This window comes from Trematosphaeria pertusa (genome assembly GCF_010094035.1).
Source record: "Trematosphaeria pertusa strain CBS 122368 unplaced genomic scaffold BU26scaffold_17, whole genome shotgun sequence".
Classification (NCBI taxonomy): domain Eukaryota; kingdom Fungi; phylum Ascomycota; class Dothideomycetes; order Pleosporales; family Trematosphaeriaceae; genus Trematosphaeria; species Trematosphaeria pertusa.
The window spans coordinates 453,363-473,399 of NW_022987228.1; the positions used below are offsets into that span (position 1 = coordinate 453,363).

Genomic DNA, 20,037 nt, shown 5'->3' on the forward strand with positions numbered 1-20,037 from the left:
TGCGGCATCTTCCAGCCAAGATGTGCCACCATGCTGGCGATCTTCACGGAAAGAGGGCGTGCCCGCATTCGGGAAATGGCCATTATTGTTCAGCCAGGCAGGTCAGCTTCTCTGCCAGCCAAAAAAAAACTAATTCCATTAGTCTATATCCCTCATATTTATATATTCCTTCGTCGAACCTCTCCTCCGTTTTTACTTTGCTCTCATCAAGCTTGAACATTTGACAATTCAAGTCTTACGCCACATTTGAACATCCGAAGTATTCTGTCATATCCTTTTCTCCCCACACGCCGTTCATCATGGTTTGCGCGCATCCAGATCTTGTCGCCCAGGTGAAGGCCGAGGGTTTCAATGCTCAGGGCACTGGCAATGTCGCCTCCGCTAAGGAGATTGCCCAGGCCCTTGCAAACGCACGGCGCACTCCTGGAATAGGCGACGGGCTCATCTTCCCAAAGTCTCATTATCCGAAGCCCACATCCATCATGGCCATGAGCAGAGCCGCGCTGGAGAGGGCGCCATTAAGGGGCAATATTCGGTGAGCTGGTGATATGAGCTGCGAATCATGACTCTAACGCCTTCGCAGGGCCATTGTCGTCCTAGCTCAGTTCCAGGACGTGAAGATGGCTGCGGGAGCTAAGGAACGCATGCAAGATCTGTTCTTCTCGAATGGGAAGCTCGCCACCGGTTCAGTCACTGAGTACTACTCAGAAGTCTCGAATAAGAAGGTCTCATTCTCTGGGGAAGTCGTGGGACCGTTTACGCTGAGCAAGAAGATGGCGCAGTACGCTAATAATGGTAAGAGCGGAACGCTGGTTCCTAAGGAAACTCCTGAGTTCTGACCCATCTAGACTTCGGCTTCGGCGACGTCATGCCGAACTCCCGAACAATGGCAGACGAGGCCTTCGAAGCGGCCAAATCCAGCGTCAACTGGGGACCATATGACAACGATGGCAATGGTTATGCAAGTTCGACCTCGGCCGGGCCATATAGCGCTTAAACTGACCATAACATAGGTGGATGCGTTCATTGTGGTTCATGCCGGTGCACCTGCCGAACGGACTGGAGTCAGGAGTGATATCTGGTCTGTCAAATGGGTCCTTCCCAGTGAGAAAAAAGCGAACGGTAAGACTTTGAACATTTGTTAGCAGTACGTACAAACTGATCTTGATAGGTGTGAATATCTACGCCTTCCTCACAGTCTCGGAATTCGCCAGATGCGGCACCCCCGCCCATGAGATCGGCCACTTAGGTACGGTAACGTAGATTCTCTCATCTGGCTTGCTTTACTGAAAAGTCGCAGTCTTTGGTTGGCCTGATCTCTACGATACCGATAGCGTTGATAGCTGGAGTCCCCCAAGACCCGATTTGACTAGCGAAGGAATTGGAAACTGGTGCCTGATGGCTGCTGGGAGCTTCGGAGGCGACGAACACCGACCGGTCCATCCATCAGCTTGTGAGTTCCCCTGGTGGAACCTAGCATAACATAACTGATTATCGTCAGGGTGCAAGGCCACCCAAGGCTGGATTGGGACCATCACGGAAACTGAGAATCACCAAGTTACACTCCAAGACGTCAAGAGCGGCTTCAAGGCCCATCGCCTCTGGACTAACGGCGATGGCAGCAGCCAAGAATACTTTCTCATTGAGAACCGTCAGCTCACCGGCTTCGATGCCTCGCTTCCAGGAGCCGGACTCTTAGTCTGGCACATTGATGATGCGGTCCCAGAAAACACGGATGAAAATCACCCAAAGGTCAAGCTCATGCAGGCCGATGGTCTCAAGGACCTTGAAGACGAACGCAACCGCGGCGACGGCGGAGATCCCTTCCCCGGTATCGCAAACAAGGTCACCTTCAATGCAACGAGCAATCCTCATAGCAAAGCATACTCCGGGGCTGACTCGTTCGTTTCCGTGACGCAGATCCCTGCCTCCACTCCATCCATGACCTTCAACATCACCGTCAAACCCATCGCTCAGCCGCCGACTGGCGACTTCAACCCGCAAGTCTGGTACCGCCTCAAGAACACGTATGAACCTGCACGCTACTCCCTTGACGTCATCAACGACAACGGTACCAACAGCACCGGCCTGCTCCAAATGGCCCGTGACGGCAATTTCTCCGGCCAGCACTGGCAGATCAAGTCCAACGGAGACGGGACGTACCATCTGCGCACGCTGTTCCTCGGTGCTAAACGCCAGCTCGATGTCTACGGCAACGACAAGTACACGCCCGTGCTTCAGAAAGCTGGGTTCTTTTCGGGCCAGTTCTGGATGATCAAGCCATGGGGTGATGGGACGTGGCACCTGGAGAATGCGTATTCAGGACCGAACCTGTATCTGGACACTATAGAGGGTGGACCCAAAGTGAAGATGAATAGTGCGAACATCGGACGGCCTACGCAGAGGTGGTCGATTACCCGTATTCGGGATATTACCGAGCCTGGTTTCTGAAGGGAAGGGTGATGGCAAGCGTCACCGTCGCGTGCGCTGCGGTGCGCTTGTGGGCTCTGGAGGGCGTGGCGATCTGGCTTTGTGCAAGACTGTCTTTATTGCGGAATGTCACTCCATTTAGACTCCGTATTTATCGCACTTGAAGGCTATCGAAGCAGTGTAGTCCGAATGTGCCAGTGGTAGCCGAGCTGGAGCGGTCTGTTAACCGGCCCACGTTGAAACTTTGATACGAGAGTCAAGCCTCTTCTTGCTCGCAAGTGACGTGTGCCATGGTTTGGGCCTGAAGGAGGGAGCAGCTCTGTACGGCGGATGGGGCAGTGTTGGAATACGATGGGCGGAATCGGCGCGGGCCCGTAACGGCATGCCGATTTCGGAAGCTGGCCTTTAAGGGTAGGCATCGCAGTACGATTTGCCATGATGGTGAGATACTGGTGGCACATACCCCCCCCGGGCGCATTCCCGCAGTCAGAAATGATACTCCCGCTTCAAATTCTGCTTTCCAGCCTCGAAGCCAAGCCTACCCTGAAAGCCCTCGGCTTATAATGCATCAACACTGTCCAGTGTGCTGAAGCTCTTCGGACAGAGCTTTACAAGGCTCTAATCACTCGGGCACTATTGCATCGAGGAAGGGGTATTTCGCAAGGTCTACTGTGTCCCGTTGTGGATTGCCACTCAAGCATGGCATCGAGCTTGGCCAAACCTATGCACCCCAAAGGGAACGTTGTGTTCGTATTTGCGGTCCGTACTCATCTACACCAATGACGGGAGTGATACTTATCGTTCTAAATGCTGCATAGATGGAATCGTGCCTCCACTAAGGTTGCCCCAAACGGCGGATGTGACTCGGCTGTGCGGGACGAGATAATGAAAACTGAGTACGGCTGCGGCAGTAGGCTTGTCTTGAGGACAACGGGCTGTAACGTCTCCTACTCCATGTTGACACGCGTCAAGAAGGTTTCCTTGGTGCAGTGGCTCGTATAAGGATCCTTCGAGGAGCGGCTTGTCGAAGGAGGACCAAACGGGTAATCTCAGTAACGGGATGTACAAGGAATTGCCGACCTTGCAGCTGTAAATAGCGAATCGGAAGGAGATCACAGGCGATCTATCGGCTTAGATGTCGCTGCCTGGAGGCTTGGTGTTCAGTTCTGCTCCACGATGCACGGCAGGGCCAATTTAGGCGGCGGCCTGTGCACCAACGCTAAGCCGCATATGAACAGGTGCCCAACATGCATAGCCCCTTTCCCCCTGCGCAGCCTCATCCTTCCGCTCCACCTCCAATAATCACCCGCAACGGCGCGTACCCATCGCAATGCGACTGCTTCTGATTTGCGGACCGGAGTACAAGCTCGCGTGTCACCATTCGCTGTGTCTTGCGGATGCCATGAAACACGCTGCCTCCCCACAGCCTTCGAACTCTGTTCCTCATGCTTCGCCTTGGGTACATCCTCGCTTTCACTCTAGGCGTTCTTTAGGATCGCCGCCATGTGGGTTGTGTTCACTGCTCGGCTCTAGGGTCTCAATCCAGAGCGTAAATTGGCGCGCTTTCGCTCGCGTCTTCACCCGTTGACTGCTCGCTCCGACCACTCGAATTTTTTTCCCGCTCCACATCGATTGGGCATCATGATGAATCTGCTGCTCAGACAGGTTTGGGCGTTGATACGCAAGAATCTTCTCATCATCTGCGTTAGAAGGCCCATATGGACATTCATTCGCGCATTCATTATCCCTCTCGCTATCGTGCTCGTTGTAGCCTACAGCAAGGAATTCTTCGCCTCAGCCCAGACTTGGGGGGTCTCGTCTCCGCATACTGTAAGTATTTTCATTGCTCTGCGAAGGCTCTACTAACTCTCCTCAGATCCGGTCATTAAAGGACGGGCTAGCGGCGAGTAACGGGCGTGACATTGTGGGCTTCGTCGACAATGGCATGAAGGGCGGAGATGTCTCTTCGCTCATTGACTCGCTCTCGCGAACTATCAGCGAGGCTGGCAGGACCCCAAAGCTCTACGACGATACCTGGGCGCTCGCACAAGACTGCGCAAGTGACACGAAGGGCGTTTCGAAGTGTTATGGAGCGGTCGTGTTTTATGGGAGTCCAACACAAGGCACCAACATCAGTGAAAAGGGAACCTGGAACTACACCGTCCGAGGGGAGAGCTCTAGCTATGGGGGCTTTGCCAATGTCAGGAGCGACAATTACGGCCCGGAACTCTATCTTATGCCGCTCCAGCGTGCCGTGGACATCGAGATCATTTCGCGCTCCATGTCGGATGGAACTTCTGCGCTTCCTCCAACGATGAAGACAGTTGTCTATACGAACGAAGAGCAATCCATCCTGGATGACTCTAGGACCAGCAATTACTTGGCGCTTTGTATCTACGCTTTCGGCGCAATCTTCACGTTCACGCTTGTTGAAATCGTGTATCACTTGACGTCCTTCGTCGCTTCCGAACGCCAACTAGGAATGTCTGGCCTCATCGATGCCATGATACCGGGCGGTTCGAACATCCGAGGAAGATTGGCGCGACAGATCTCCACCTACATCTCCTTCGCATTGATCTACCTCCCCAGCTGGATCGCTGTCGGCGTCGTTATTAGCGTTCTCGTCTTCCCCAATACATCCAAGGGCATCCCGGCCGGCTATACGGTCTTTGCTGGCCTCGCTTTCACTGGCCTCTCTCTCTGCGGCGCTTCATTCTTCAAGAAGTCCCAGCTCAGTGGATCCATCATGGTCGTCATTGCGCTGGTGTTCGCTATCCTACCACAGACCCTTTACGAGCAAACCCAGGTTGCATGTGCCATCTTGAGCTTCTTATTTCCGTCGGCCAACTTCACCTACTTCATCACGGGCGTGGCACGGTTCGAGGCTGGCAATGTCAAAGTGGAGATGTGGAAGCACGCTCCCGAATCCGAGGAATGGCGCATCAAACTCGGCATCCACTGGATATTCCTCGCTATTCAGATTGTGGTATACCCTGTCCTGGCTTTCTTCGTGGAGCAACTGCTGTTCTCTACCGCATCTTCAAATAGGACGTTCTCGAAGCCAGTGCATCCGCAAGATTCGACTGTAATGTTGTCCTCATTTTGTAAAACGTAAGTTTGACTATCGATACGACACGTGGCACCAGTTCACTAATTTATGCGCAGCTATAAGGCGGGCATCTTTGGCCGTCTGTTCAAACGCCGCAAAGATGTCAAAGCAGTAGTCGACATGAATCTCAAGGCGTATCGGGGACAAATCCTTTGCCTCCTCGGACCAAATGGTAGCGGCAAGAGTACAACGATGAATTGCATCTCTGGACAACACAAGGTCACATCTGGCAGCATTGCCATCGATCCGAGCGGCGGCCTTGGCTACGCGCCGCAGCACAACGTGATATGGTATGCTCGTAGTTCATACTCCCGAAAATTTTAGTAATCGTCTCTAGGCCTGATCTTACCGTCGATGAGCATATTCGCATCTTCAGCGACCTCAAATGCATATCAGCAGTCAACGAAGAGATCGTCGCCGAGCTAGTCCGTTCCTGCGATCTTTCCAAGAAGCTCCCTTGCAAGGCGAAAACGCTCTCGGGAGGCCAGAAGCGCAAATTGCAGCTAGCTATGATGTTTGCTGGTGGCTCCGCCGTATGCTGCGTAGACGAGGTGTCTACAGGTTTGGATCCCATTTCTCGACGAAGGATCTGGGAGATTCTCTTGGCTGAGCGCCAGCGACGGACGATCATCATGACAACGCACTTCCTGGATGAAGCTGATTATTTGGCCGACAATATCGCGATCATGTACAAAGGCTCGCTCCGAGCCGAAGGAACATCGGCCACCCTGAAGAACAGATTCGGAAACGGCTATACGATCAAGCTCCCCAACCACATGGACCTTGACATACCTTTGTCCGGCCCGGTTGAGAAGGAAGCATCGCGACATCAGATGGTCTATCGAGTTGGAAATGCTGCGCTGGCGGCCGAGCTCATTGAATATCTCGAGGCGAAAGACATCCATGACTACCAGATCTCCGGCCCAACCATGGAGGAACTCTTCCTGAAAGCAACAGGCGACACCATCGCTTCGGCAGAAAGCACTTCATCGAGCAAGCCTGAGGAAGAGGACAAAAGCGGAACGGCCGTGGTAGTGAACGTAAACGACACTTACGAACTCGTTGATGGTCGGCCAATTTCCGTCTTCAAGCAGTGGTACATCCTCCTGGGCAAGCGATTCCGGATTCTACGCCGCAGGTGGATACCTTATTTCGTTGCGGTGGCTTTCGCCCTTGTGGGCGCTGGAATAGCGCCACTGTTGATCAAGAGCTTTAGCAAGCCAATGAAGTGCCCGGTCCAACAGGACCTCATCTACGATTACACCTACCGTTCGGACTTTGCCTCGAACTATCAACCGCGGTATCTTTTCGGTCCTCCGGACAAGCTCAACAACGCCAGAATAGCCCAGATGGCAAATGTCTATTCGTTGAACCACACTGCCTATCCTGACATGTACGGCTACCACAACGGCACGGAACTCAGGGACCAGCTCGTCCTCGTCAATTCCTTCGAAGAACTCATCCAGAAAGTTGAGGATACCCAACACAACTTCTACGACAACTATGGATCATATTACGACAGGCGCGTAGATGGAGGACTTTGGATGACGGATGATTCCCCGACTGTGGTTGCCAACGTCCAGCAGGCCAACGCCGTGTCGGAAATGTTGAATTTCTTCGACAACCTTCTCAGTGGGGTGCCGATATCTTCCAGCTACCAGGAATTTGCACAGACCCAGATCCCCGAGGTGTTCGATTACAAGCCACTGCTGTTCATGATTTACTATGGGCTTATCTTGGCCGTGTAAGTGATTATGCCATAAGAAGATCTGACCACAATGTGCTGATGAGACGATAAAGGTACCCAGCATTTTTCGCGCTATACCCGACCAACGAGCGTATATCAAACGTCCGAAGCATGCAGTACTCGAATGGCATTCGCCCGGTACCGCTATGGCTTTCGCACTTGGCTTTTGATGGCATCTTCATTCTCGTCATCAGCGTCGTTGCCACAGCTCTGCTCTCCGCTTCCACCCCCGTCTGGTTTGGGCTAGGCTACATCTTCCTTATCCTCTTCTTGTACGGTATCACTTCTGCACTTTTAACTTACGTGATCTCCATATTTGCGAAGTCAGCGGTGACGGCTTGGTTCAGTAAGTTCTCGCAATGCTATGGAGCGTCTGGAACTAACAAATGTAGTGATCGCGCTGGGTCAAGTGGTCTTCTATTTTGGTTACTTCGGCGGCTTAATCGGCGTTCAGTCCGCAAACGCGTATCAAGACCTGGAGCACAACCTCAATGCCCTCTACTTCGGCATGGGTATATTCTCGCCAGTCGTGAGTTTAGAACGAGCCTTCGCGATCGGTCTCGGCCAGCTCGCGCTTCTCTGCAACGGACACAGTGCCGGCTCCATCTACCTCTACGGCGGCCCCATCCTCTATCTCATCTTACAGGGTATCTTCCTCTTCGTTCTGCTCCTCTGGTGGGACAGCTCCTTCATGATACCCTCACTCCGCTCGCACAAGCCTTCGCGCGATCCCGAGTCCGAGGATGTGTATTCCAGCGACCTGCTCGCCGAGCTCAAGCGTCTCACATCCGCCAACACCGATCTCCGCGTCGAATCAGTCTCCAAATCCTTCGGCAAGAACCTCGCCGTCGACAACGTAACCTTTGGCGTGCAATCCTCCGAGATCTTCGCCCTACTGGGTCCCAACGGCGCTGGCAAGTCCACCATCATCTCTATGATCCGCGGCGATATCAAGCCCTCCACTTCCGTCTCCGCAATCGACATAGCCGGCCACTCCATCCTCAGCTCCCCAGTCGCCGCGCGCGCAAACCTAGGCGTATGTCCGCAATTCGACTCCGCCGACGTCCTCACCGTCTCCGAAACGCTGCGCTTCTTCGCGAAAACCCGCGGCGTCTCAAACATCGCGCACAACGTCTCCACCGTAATATCCGCTTGCGGCCTCGAGCCCTGGGCCCACCAGCTCGCGCAGAAGCTGTCCGGCGGCACAAAGCGCAAGCTCTCGCTCGCGGTCGCGCTCGTCGGCAACCCGCGCGTCCTCGTCCTCGACGAACCGAGCTCAGCGCTCGACGCGGCCGCGAAGCGGAACATGTGGCGCTGCCTGCAGAGCATCAGCAAGTCGCGCGCCGTCGTGCTCACCACGCACTCGATGGAAGAAGCCGACGCGCTCGCGGACCGCATCGGCATCGTGAGCTCGCGCATGCTGGCCGTCGGCGAGCGCGAGGAGCTCAAGAAGCGCGCCGGCGACGCATTCCACATCCACCTCGTCTCCTCTTCCGCGCCGAACACCACGCCGCAGGAACTGCAGGCCATGAAGGACTGGATCGGCGCGGAGTTCCCGGAGGCGAAGGTCAGTCGCGAGACGCAGGGCGGGCAGATTCGATTCGAGGTGCCGGCGGAGGGGAGCAGTCTTGGGCGATTGATCAGGCTGCTGGAGGCGGTGAAGGGGGATTTGGGGGTGGAGTTTTATAGTGTGGGGAGGGCGACGTTGGATGAGGTGTTTGAGAATATTGTGAGGCGGTATGGGGAGTATGCTGAGAAGTAGAGCATGGTGGTGCTGGAAAGAAATATTCATGGATACCTGTAGTATCATTTGATACGCTAATAGAATGAAAAGCCTTGGCTTAAAGGATGTTAACACTGAAAGATCATACACAATCGCTATCCCCTCTGGAACTAATTTATTATCATTTTTGGCAATCGGTGTTGGTAGAACACAGATTCAAATATCTTTGCCCGCTCACGATCGGTCCATCCAAATCACTTATACGCACAGAACACCCCCATCATGTCCGCTACCTGCTGCAACCCTTGAATAAGGCCGCCTGTACAACGGGATTCCGTTCCCTCGCTTCTCCGTGTCGTCGTCATGGCCCTTTTCGCCAACAGCTCGATGTCGTCAAGGCTCTAGCGTGAAGCGAAAAGTGTATTTATGTCTGGACAGAGTGGGCCCGATAAGGGATCGAGGTATTAAAATACGGCAGCTTTCGCGAGGCGCGTCAAATGCGACCACTGTTGGCGGCGTAGAAGCGCAGGGCTATCACCTCGCCCGCCTAGCGACTCTATGTCTTAATGTCCTGTCCATCTTCCCTCTTGCCCGGATATTTGAGGAGATCTCTCTTCAAGTTACTGATCTGGAGCTGAAGATTGGCTATCGTATGATTGGCTTGAGCTCTCGTTGAAAACGCCTCTATATCATACAAACGGAGCTCCAGTTCGGCAAGTTCATACTGTTTCCTCGTTCTTTCATACTTCATGGTCCCCCGCGTTCCATTTGGGGTATTCTCTAGTTCTATTTGTAACCTCGCGGCGTTGCTCATTAAATCTTCCCGGGCCGGATCGCTCAAGAACGAGAACATGGCTGCCTTTGCGGTCCCGTCGGGGACTTCGCCGCTGCGCAGTCCAGACTCCGTTTCGGGTGCTTGCTCGGTCTTCATCTGCTGCTGGCGATCCCTTAGTATGTTATGTGTATCGCTTTGAGCATCTTTGACGGCTAGAGCTCCCCGCTGGACGTCTCGTGACGGGTCATTTGTAGAGGAGAACCCAGTACTGTCTGTGTGGGAGGGGCGGCCCAAGCGATCAACCAGGGAGTCTTTATCATCTCCTATGTTACCAGACAATGGCCGCCGCCACGCCGGCTCGGTGTCGCGGTACATGCCTGCCGGATCCGTATAGGAAAAGGTGAGTTCGTCCCCCGAGACGCTTTCAGCATCAACCGCGGCCTCCTTGCCCTTCGAGGAAGCCACTTCCTGATCTCTCTTTCCAGCCTCTAAAACATTATCAGCGCTGCGCATAGATGCAGGAAATTGCGTCTACTCACCTCTGCCCTCACGGATCTCTTTTGTGCGATCAGCAAGCTTTTGGATTTCCTCACGCCTTAATACCCTCAACACAATGACGCAGTCTAGACGCTCTTCAAAACGCTCCTTGGCCTCTTCTAGAGCCTCTGGGTTGACGAGTCTGCGATCTATCTTCGTCCATCGGGCTTCTGGTGGGATGCTATCGTCGTCTTTTGACGCATCATTAAGCGGGGCAACGCCCTCCCGAATAGGGAAAGGATCCTCAGGAAATTCTTCGGTCGGCTTGCGAAGAATACTCTTAGGTGGACCGGAGGGTGAAGCGGTAGCGGAAGGGGAAGGGGGAGTTGGAGGGCGGTAAGGATCATGACCCTCCCGAATAGGTTCAGGATCCTCAGGAAACCTTTCGGCCGGCCTGCGAAGAATACCCTTAGGCTGAGACTGGATATTTTTGTACTTATCGCTTTCTTCGATTAGCGAATATATCGACGAACGGGTCGTGTGGTTTGTCTCTGCACCAGCGTCAGATGTAGGCGCGCGATTTGCATCTGCGAAACTCTCGTCAACAGCGCTTGTTCTCACTCCGAATGCGACATCGACATCTTGCCCAATCTTTCTTTCATTAGGGCCAGGCGCTGCCTCTGGTTCATCCCATGCGAACGCAGCCTGCTTGGCTTTCTTCTTTTCCTTCTTGCTGAGCTTGCGAGACAAAGCTGGCGTCTCTTCAACTTCCATGTTGTCGCTCTCATATTCCACGACTTCCTCGTCCGGCGTTGAATGAGTGCTCGAGTCTTGAGATGCGCCTTTACTTTTTCCATCTCTTTCATTTTGCCAACGCTGGGAGTCCGTCTTCAGGTCCTGAATCATCTGTGCCGTCAATGTTCGATATGCAGTTATCCAATAACCTGCTCGGCCCTCGTATTCGTCAGTGCCAAAGCCGGGCCTAACGAGCGCATCGGGGCCTAAATAGCGCTGAATGTCGGCATCAATAACCTCTTCGTCGATACCATCGCCAGGCACAAACCACTGGTTCGTTGGTACGCTGCCTATGGCGGAACGGCTGGTGTTGATGTCCTGGGGATCCGTCCTAGATACCGATGCGTCTTCATCGTCGCTTGCATCGGAGAAGTCTCCATCGGTCGGATTGTTTACATCGGCTAAGTCTTCGGCATCAACTGTATCGCTTACGTCAGATAGCTCTTCATCTTGCCACTCGTTCATATCCACAGATTGATGCTCGTCGTCCTGTGGCTCATCCTCAGTAGCTTCCAGATTTGGTGGAAGAGCAAATAGTGCGAACTGTTCTTGATGTCGGGCAGCGTGTCTTTGCAACAATCTGAGGGTCATTCGCTGGTCGCAGAGCGGGCAATGAGCCTCATCTGACAGGCTAGGCTTCTTTGCGGATGTCCGTTTCAGAGCTGATAACATGCGCGGATGGCCCAGATCTGGATGGGAGGTCCGTATGTGGTTCTCAAACTTTTCCTCTGTTGAAAAGGTCTCTCCGCAGCCTTCAATACATTGCCAAGAGGTTCTGTGAGCCTCCAGCTCATGGGTGAACCAGGCATGGCGGGAATCGTAGAGATGATCCGCAGTGATACAATTCTCGAAGGTGCAGCAGTAACAATGGAGATCTCGGTAGACGTGTTGCCTAGTTTAGTCAGTCATGAAATCATATCGCGATGTAGACGTAATACATACTTCCAGCCTGCTACGGTGTGGATGGACACTATCATGAAGCAGATGGGACACTCAAAGTGCTCTTGCTCATGAGCCACTTTCGGTAGTGGCGGCACTCGAATCGCGGCATTAACTGACGTGGCATACGACGTTTGAGAAAGGGCATCATCGCCGTCAAGGACGTCGAAGCTATTCGCTCGTGCCGTTGGCATTGAAGTTGCCTCCGTGCTGTTGCTCGTGTGCTCAGTCTTCGGTGCCTCAAGGCCGACTAGATCCACATCTTTAGCAAGCTTCTGGTGGTGTTCTTCGCGATAGCTGAGGTACTGCCGCCGCCCAGAGCTCGCACATCCAAGCCTCTCGACCAAGTAGTCGGCGCAGCTAGGAAACTTTGCCTTTGCATGCTGCATATCGTATTCTTTGAAGTAGGACTTGTCAACTGTAATGATGCTGCGAGACTGGTCATTTGGGGCAGGGTTCCGAATGGACATGGACAACCTGAAGAGGCACGTGATAGCGGTTTTGATGCTTCCTAGAAGCTGCTTGAGTTCGGTGTCGCCCTCGGTGTGATCCGAGAGCTCGGCATCAGAACCCGAATCGCTGTCAGAGTCTGATAGTTCGTCCCAGGGCACCCTGTTCCCCTCCACGATGGCTAAAGCTTGGTGTGAATTAGCCTAGCTGACTACTCCTCTACGTGGAGCAAATGTCATACAAGTCTGGATGGAGTCCTGCAAGGCTGCTAGCAGCTTGTTGAGCTCCTCCTTCAGATGGGCTGCGTCGCGGAGCCGGTATTCGAGCGAACGCCGCCCCTTCCGGTGGGCGGCCATGTTGCCAGCCCATATCTTGAAACGGTCGAACTCATCTGCGATATGTTGCGGGCGGACCTGGGCCGCAAAGCGCGCAGAGTCCCGAAGCGCTCGTTCGAGGCTGATGAAGGCAGCGCCGGCCTCATTTACACGAGAAAAGATAGGAAGCGCGGAGGCCATCGAGTCGGCGGCCTCTAGCGGCCATATGGGAAGCGTGTCGCGTTGGCAGAAGGGATTTGAGGGTGCGAAGGGTCGTAGTGTTGCCTTGTGCCTGGTGGTTGATCTGGTGGTTGGGTGGGCGCGACACAGTACCCCGCCTGCCCGCCTGACCCCGGACGCGCCTGCCACTTTAGCTGCTCAGCCGCATCACCACCGCACCCAGTCCTCCTCCTCGTGAGCTCTCACGCCTTGAACATCCTCTCAAGTCCTGTCAGGAGGTCCCACCTTTTGCCCGCCATACAGGTCTAGCCTAGCCACCTTGTCAGACCTGACTTGCCTCCGCTTCGGCCCTCGTCGGCGTCAGCCTCCACTATCAGCATGGCGACCGGCGTCGAGGCCGCAGGCCTCGTCCTAGGCTCTATTCCTCTGATTCTCGCAGGACTAGAGTTCTACGGGAAAGGTATCGCTGTGACCAGACGCTATCTTCGGTATCGAGAGGGCCTCAAGAGCGTCGCCACCGAGCTTAGCGCTGAACACGCCAAGTACAAGAACACCATCAACCTACTCCTGATAGGTGTCGTGAAGCCACAGGAGCTGGCTGAGTTTCTGGCGGATCCATGCGGTGCTCGTTGGAAGGAAGAGAAGTTTGAGCGGAACTTGAAGCGCCGGCTCGGCACTAGTTACGACTCCTACATGGGAACTATCTGTGAGTTGAGGAGAACGGCGGAGGCGTTCAAGCAGAAGCTGAAATTGGACTCTTCGGGGAAGGTGCGCATCGAAGCCAGCAGCATCACTCAACCGTTATCTAACGTCCGTCTCGCAGCCCCAATTTACCGACGAGCAGACGTTCAAGAAGTACTATAAACGACTGGAGTTTAGCCTCCGAAAGAGTGACTACGACGACTTGATGGCTTCGCTGCGTCGCGCGAACTCCTCGCTCGATCAATTGACCACCCAATGCCGCTCGCTCGAGACGCTGCAGGCCTCATCTAAGCCAGACCACCAGTCGGTTCCAAATTTTAAAGTGATCAACGACCGTGCCCAGGGCTTCCACTCAGCTCTGGCTACTAGCTGGAACTGCCCCTGTCACGCGAACCACAGCGTTAGCCTTCGCCTTGAGCCTCGCATGGAGGATGTCCAGAGCAAGGACGACGCCGATGAGGGTGAGGAGTCAATGCGAGATCCTTTCCACGTGGTTTTCCGCTACAGCCACGATATCCTCGCGAAGTCTGGCGGTTCCGCTGCGACCAGGAACCCCTGGGCGTGGGAGGAGGCTGATGTACGGATCACTATCGAGCGCAAAAGCCAGATAGCGACCGCATCAGCTACGGGCAGTGTCGGCTGCGGAAAGACAGTGCGCTTTGAAAGCCACGCAAAGAGCGCCGTTAAAGCAGCTCTAGACGTCACTCCAAACTTGCAGCCAATCCAGGACCTCTGTGCTGCGATTGGCACCTTGCAGAAACCACAACGGGATGTATGCCTATCTCTTTTGGCGAACGAGTATGCCAAGCAGAAATATGGCATACTCATTTATCCATCGAAAGAGCCGCCCGCGGATACCGATGCGTGGTCGATATCTTCGCTTCGAAGCGTGTTAGAAGATTCAGGTTTTGCTCGTCGCCATCGTCTTAAGTTAGCTGTAACCCTCTCCTCTAGCGTGCTACAGCTGCATGAGACGCCGTGGCTTGATGAGAATTGGGGAAAAGACGATATACTTTTCATCAAACGTTCGGGAAAGACCGCGTATGACCATCCGTTCGTCTCTCAGGGTTTCGATCATGGCCAGCGCTCGTCCCATACCGCCCCTACATCGATGCGCAGCATAATTCGAAATCAGACCCTCTACGCGTTAGGTGTCTGTCTTATCGAGCTTTGGTACGGCAAGCCTATGTCTGGCCTCCATATGCCGGGGGATGGCCCGTCAGACGATCCGATGACAGAGTGGAGAATGGCTGATCGGCTCGTCGAAGAACTCTACGACGAGGCTGGAGATTGGTATGGCGATGCGGTTCGGCGCTGCATTCGTTGTAATTTCGACCGACGTGGCAGTAGCTTGGACGACGTGGGTTTTCAGAAAGATGTCTACCAAGGGGTCGTAACTCAGCTCAAGGAAAACGTCGATTCCATGTTCAAACCCATAGGGGAATGAATCCCTTCAGGATACAGCGACCTAATTCGCTGTTTCTAGCCCAGGGTGCCAAGTGTTTCGACTCTGTATCGTACAAAAGTCAACCATGCTTTCCTATCAGCAGCCAGATGCATTGAGGCAGCCGGCATAAGGCGTCCCGCGCGGCTCACGCCGTTTCACGCGACCGTCGCGACGCGCATTGCCGCTCTGACGAAAAGGCCTGCGAATTCTCGCCTGAGGAAACTTTACCCCCACGGGGGCAGCCTTTATATATATATATATACAGCTTTCGAGCATCGCAGTGTGGACGCTCGTGTGGAATCCTTCATGGATTCGGCCGGATCCGATCGTGTGCCGTGTTCCCGGGTTGGCACGCGATAAGGCTTCGAGGATGGTTCGATTGGAGCGGGCCGGGCTGAACCCCTTTACCCTGCTGCCCTCATCGAGAGATTATCATTCATGGATCGCTCGTAAAGTCTCAGAGGCATGCAAGCCTCTCATGGAGCTGCCTTGTAAGGTGGTTGCCAACCTGAGGCTGCGGGACAGTGCGCGAGCGACAACGGTCCCTGCCCAATCAATCAGCACCGTGAAGAAACTCATGATAGGATTTAGGCACGGCCCGGCAAACTCGCGAATGACCTTCCCGCAGTGGGGTTGTCCAACCTATCACGTGAGATGATCGGCATCCACAACTACGACAGCCTTATCTGCGTCCAGTGAGGCGGAGTTGACGACATGCACGAGGACAGGGATGGCAAGTCGCAGCGACTGATGAAACCTGAATTCCAACCCGCGACCCATCTGCAAGCCATTTTTAAGACGCATTAAAGATGCGCTTAAACCAGACTTTCTTGGGAGCCTGGGTATGCCTAGGTGGAGTGGTTTCCACGCAGGGCTTATCAGACAACGGGCTAAGCCCGCATCACCCGTCCATTACCCTGCCTGACCCGTTCCTTGGCCCGCTCATACGGGAAGGACCTGCGTCGCGTACCGTGGAGACGGATTCAGGAGTGGCTTGTTGGCGCTGCGGCGTAGCGATAAGAAGGAAGAAGCAGAGCCGACGTGGGATGGGAGGATCGCACATATTTACGATCTCAAGCACGCTGTCGGACGCTTTTTCTTGGTCCAAATGCGATAATACCGACTTCTGAAGATGGAGACAAGGCAGCCCGACATGATCGCCGCCGGCGCGATCACCTACTCGGCCGCACTGATCGCGTTTCTCCTGAGGCTCCTAGCGCGACGAATCAAGGGAGTTCCATGGAACTGGGGCGACTACGTTGCTTTGGTTGCATTTGTGAGTGGATCATGCTTCGGTACATTCCATGGTTAGGCCTCGTGCCGTACTGACATCCGACAGTTGTTTACGACCGCCTTCACGATCTCGAATCTTTACAGTAAGTCTGTTCGCAGATCTTTCTATATGATGACCTTAACGCCATCAGAACTACACGTTGGACTCGGGCTACATCTTACGGATATGGGGCTCAAATACGACAAAGCTTCGTTCGACATTGCTGCATACGATTATTTCCGCCTGCTGTGGATTGATATGTGGCTATACACGGCAGCTATCGGTCTCTCCAAGCTTACCGCTTTGGCCCTTTACGTGCGCATCTTCGGACAGTCGAGCATCAGAATACCTATTTGGGTTCTTACTGGCTGTGTACTGCTCTGGATGATGGCCCGCGTGAGTACACCCGCCGTCCCGCTGCCAACCTTGTGTTGACCGAATTCCCTAGGTCATAGTGATTCCTTTAATATGCAGTCCGATTGCGAAGTTCTGGCACTCCGACATGGATGGCACTTGTCCGGTGAAGACTAACAACTTCTTCTTTGGGACGACGATTCCACATTTGCTCATGGAGGTCGCAATCGTGGTGTTGCCATGTATTAAGATTCGGCAGCTCAATTTGCCTCGGGCGCAGAAAATCGCAGTCGGGGGAATGTTCACTTCTGGAACCCTGTGAGTGGCGGCTGTACAGATGTGCTTCCGCGTTGTGGACGGGCTCTAACTCATACTAGTGTCTGTATAGCATCTCTCGTCCAGCTCATCCAAGCATTCCAGCTTGACACTTCCTCGCTGGATATATGGTGGACCTCCACGCCTCAAACCATTGCCTCTCTCATCGAGGTAAACCTCGGACACTTTTCCAGTAAGCTACATGTCAAATTTCCCCCATTTTCTTCGTAGCCTAACTCTCCTCTAGCCTCCCTCCCCAATCTCCGACCAATCCTCGACATCGTCATCGGACGCAAAACCGTATCCAGCAGCCGGCCGACCCCATACTACGCCCACACCACACAAAAGTCCGGGCGGTCGAAGAGGCCGGGTGTCTTTTCCCATCCGTCTCGCGGCAGAGTAAGTAACGATTCCGAGCTCGAGCTGGCACAGTACGAGGGCCTGGTGCTGGGAAGAGAAGCCAAGACGATGCCGGGAGAAATCTGGAAGAGCACTACGACCGATGTCTCCTCGTCCAAACGCGATTCTACTTGAATGATTACGGCTTTCATTGGAACGATCTTCTTTACGAACGCTTCGGAGGGAATTGTTGTACGATACGGCGCGATTACGACATCTGTTTGTGCGACAATCATGTATGGTCGCAATGCACAGTCTCCCCAATGGAGTTCTAAGGCCGAGCTCGCAGCGACAGTGCACCACGTGTGTGGGTGGAACGTTATTGCGACTGGCGTTCGCGAGGCTGACTGCTAATTTGGGCTTCATGGTACCGTCTGACAGCAGCCCTGGTGTCTTTTTTTCGCACGAACTGACCGAAATAGGAAGTCCACCTCAAATGCGATTCCAGTCATAGCTCAAATTTTATTTGAAGAGGCATTCAGCCCCGATATCCTATTCAGGAACCCGCTCTAGAGAAGTCGATCATGGGATACTGCGGCTCAAGATCGCGCTGTCAGGAAACGTATCGCAGCCAAGCGATCCGTAGATCGCAACTCCCCATGATGTCCTTCCACGCATTGCGCCACCGAATTGGATGTCCTCCATTGAATCCCATGAGGCTTTCCGCAACTACCTCTAGTCAGCGCGAACATATTACTTCCTTTCTCTACCTCGGATTCTCAATGAATGTGCGAAAAAACCTTCAGCTACCCTGTTCGAAGTGGCTATGTTAGACCTAAACTCGCAAAAAGACGACCACGAAGGGCAACAGAACATTCAACTTCGCACATTGAGTGAAGTATAAGAAGGCTGTGATACCTCCTCTATTCTCTTCATAAAACAGCATCCATCCACAGCAACAACAACAGCCTACCGCCTCATCAAGCATTCACTACCCGCAACACCATCTCGATATCAACAATCACACCTTTCTTTAAGATGCTCTTCACATCCGCTATCCTCGCCGCGCTCACTGCCTCCACCACAGCTGCCAGCCTCCCAAAGCGCGATGCAACCATCACCGTCTACACCAACACCAATTACGGCGGGGACTCGACCTCGCTCACTTACGTCAACGGAAAGTGCACCGACGCGGGCCAGTACAACGACAAGGTCAGCTCGGTGAAGACGTATGGAGCTTCGTGCAAGCTGTTTGCGTGAGTAATTCTCCTTCCACATGTCGCGAATGAGCACACGGATGATGAAGGTTAGATGGAGAGAGTTAGTACTGATGGCTTTCTAGGGATTACGGATGCCAGGGTGATTCATTCGCGATTGATGGGGATACGCCTAGTTTGCAGGGAGTGTTCAATGATGAGATGAGCTCGTTTACTTGCTACTAGATGGGTGGTTGGTGGGAGGGGAAGGTATGAAGAGTGGTGAGAAGAAAGAGGAGTGGGAGATAGTTCAATGTCATTCGTTTGAAGTGCGGAGTGTGGGTGTTACCTACTTACTAAGCAGTGAAGGGTCTATCTGGAGAGCAAAAGAGTTTCGGATCAATGTACGCGCAATGTCTTCATTTCTTCGACGAAATCTTACACAGCCATCCATCGCATGTGAAACGCTCAATCTACCAGCTCCCATTGCCTCGAAGGTGCATTCGCCCTCCCGGGGCAAGATAAGCGGCTGTGGCGCGGCGCGTCCTTCCAGAACATTATCCGTCCGATATCAGGTCCTGCCTCAGAGGAAGCAATGAACACACTCTCCAGGCTGCTAAGACACGCATTTCAATGCGACGCGGAGTCAGCCATAAAGCGCCCGAAAACCATGCTACCCAAGAAGACGCCAGCAAGAATCGATAGGAAGTAGCCCACATTCATGGTCATGACGGCGATCATCCTGCAAAAAGATTAGCGTCTCTCGATCACGATCAGACACACCATGCTCACAGTAGATAGCCAGTCCCCGCAAGAAGCACATCTATGCACGCCACCAACACCGCCTCTTTAACTCTCCACGGGCGCGTCGTCAACTTCGCATCAGCCGCATATGGATATTCCAGGCTGCCAGTGCGCCTGTGCTCGACCCTGGCCACGACTTGGAAGAAGTTCACGCGCACTGCCAGCAGCGCGCGGAAGATGGCCGCAAAGGCTATCAGAAACATGCAGGTTCCGGCATACTGGCCTGTCGAGCTGGGCGTCCAGGCCGCGGAGTAGAGGGGCGTGCTGGTCGAGGTGAAGAAGGTCATGGCCATTTCGTCCATGGCCATCATCGTCGTCATGTCGGTCATGGAAGATGTTGCGCTGGCCATCGAGGCCATGGTATCTGTGGCGGACGCAGTTGTCGACATCGTCATGCCGGACATGGCCATACCGGGCATGGACATGGTGGCTATGTTGATCTGGTGCAGGGCTTGGAGGAATAGATGTAGAATGCCGGAAGCAGAGGAGTTGTGAGTGTTCTTGGTATGTAGTCGATAGAGCTCGTAGTCCCAGGAGTTTTGAGTGTTCTTAGTATGTAGTCGAGGCGACAGAGCTGGTTTCGCGGAGCGGCAGCAAGCGAAACCCAGGGTGTCGGGCTTATCCTACGCTAAGAGACATAAGCCCTAGTGTCCCGCAAGCTTATTCGT

At 53.8% G+C, this 20,037-nt stretch overlaps 7 protein-coding genes across 7 annotated transcripts; 5 read left to right on the forward strand and 2 right to left on the reverse strand.

Moving 5' to 3' along the window:
• Position 1: 1 nt before the first annotated feature.
• BU26DRAFT_554874 (M6 metalloprotease) lies at positions 2-2,555 on the forward strand. Its single transcript, XM_033832291.1, has 8 exons — positions 2-97; positions 143-535; positions 584-795; positions 849-961; positions 1,014-1,122; positions 1,172-1,249; positions 1,301-1,453; positions 1,502-2,555. The coding sequence occupies exons 2-8, from the start codon at positions 300-302 to the stop codon at positions 2,449-2,451; spliced, it is 1,851 nt and encodes a 616-aa protein (XP_033678362.1). The 5' UTR covers positions 2-97; positions 143-299; the 3' UTR covers positions 2,452-2,555.
• A 1,193-nt stretch (positions 2,556-3,748) lies between these two features.
• On the forward strand, positions 3,749-9,146 carry BU26DRAFT_493272 (P-loop containing nucleoside triphosphate hydrolase protein). The gene is made up of 6 exons (XM_033826144.1): positions 3,749-4,260; positions 4,307-5,541; positions 5,596-5,829; positions 5,877-7,283; positions 7,340-7,632; positions 7,679-9,146. The coding sequence occupies exons 1-6, from the start codon at positions 4,072-4,074 to the stop codon at positions 9,046-9,048; spliced, it is 4,728 nt and encodes a 1,575-aa protein (XP_033678363.1). The 5' UTR covers positions 3,749-4,071; the 3' UTR covers positions 9,049-9,146.
• BU26DRAFT_609423 (uncharacterized protein) lies at positions 9,087-13,081 on the reverse strand. Its single transcript, XM_033835923.1, has 4 exons — positions 12,687-13,081; positions 11,999-12,632; positions 10,324-11,948; positions 9,087-10,272 (listed from the first exon to the last, which is right to left on the reverse strand). The coding sequence occupies exons 1-4, from the start codon at positions 12,958-12,960 to the stop codon at positions 9,566-9,568; spliced, it is 3,240 nt and encodes a 1,079-aa protein (XP_033678364.1). The 5' UTR covers positions 12,961-13,081; the 3' UTR covers positions 9,087-9,565.
• An 88-nt stretch (positions 13,082-13,169) lies between these two features.
• Positions 13,170-15,206, forward strand: BU26DRAFT_523690 (uncharacterized protein). The gene is made up of 2 exons (XM_033830105.1): positions 13,170-13,707; positions 13,763-15,206. Exons 1-2 carry the CDS (start codon positions 13,318-13,320, stop codon positions 15,086-15,088), a joined length of 1,716 nt encoding a protein of 571 aa, XP_033678365.1. The 5' UTR covers positions 13,170-13,317; the 3' UTR covers positions 15,089-15,206.
• Positions 15,207-16,056: 850 nt separating this feature from the next.
• On the forward strand, positions 16,057-17,759 carry BU26DRAFT_116756 (uncharacterized protein). The gene is made up of 6 exons (XM_033819458.1): positions 16,057-16,364; positions 16,428-16,464; positions 16,513-16,757; positions 16,810-17,033; positions 17,093-17,223; positions 17,278-17,759. The coding sequence occupies exons 1-6, from the start codon at positions 16,221-16,223 to the stop codon at positions 17,562-17,564; spliced, it is 1,068 nt and encodes a 355-aa protein (XP_033678366.1). The 5' UTR covers positions 16,057-16,220; the 3' UTR covers positions 17,565-17,759.
• Positions 17,760-18,407: 648 nt separating this feature from the next.
• BU26DRAFT_509888 (uncharacterized protein) lies at positions 18,408-18,811 on the forward strand (the record flags this gene model as incomplete). The annotated part of the gene is made up of 2 exons (XM_033827178.1): positions 18,408-18,625; positions 18,712-18,811. The coding sequence occupies 2 exons, from the start codon at positions 18,408-18,410 to the stop codon at positions 18,809-18,811; spliced, it is 318 nt and encodes a 105-aa protein (XP_033678367.1).
• Positions 18,812-19,195: 384 nt separating this feature from the next.
• BU26DRAFT_534305 (uncharacterized protein) lies at positions 19,196-19,662 on the reverse strand (the record flags this gene model as incomplete). Its single annotated transcript, XM_033831211.1, has 2 exons — positions 19,196-19,307; positions 19,358-19,662. 2 exons carry the CDS (start codon positions 19,660-19,662, stop codon positions 19,196-19,198), a joined length of 417 nt encoding a protein of 138 aa, XP_033678368.1.
• Positions 19,663-20,037: the final 375 nt, after the last annotated feature.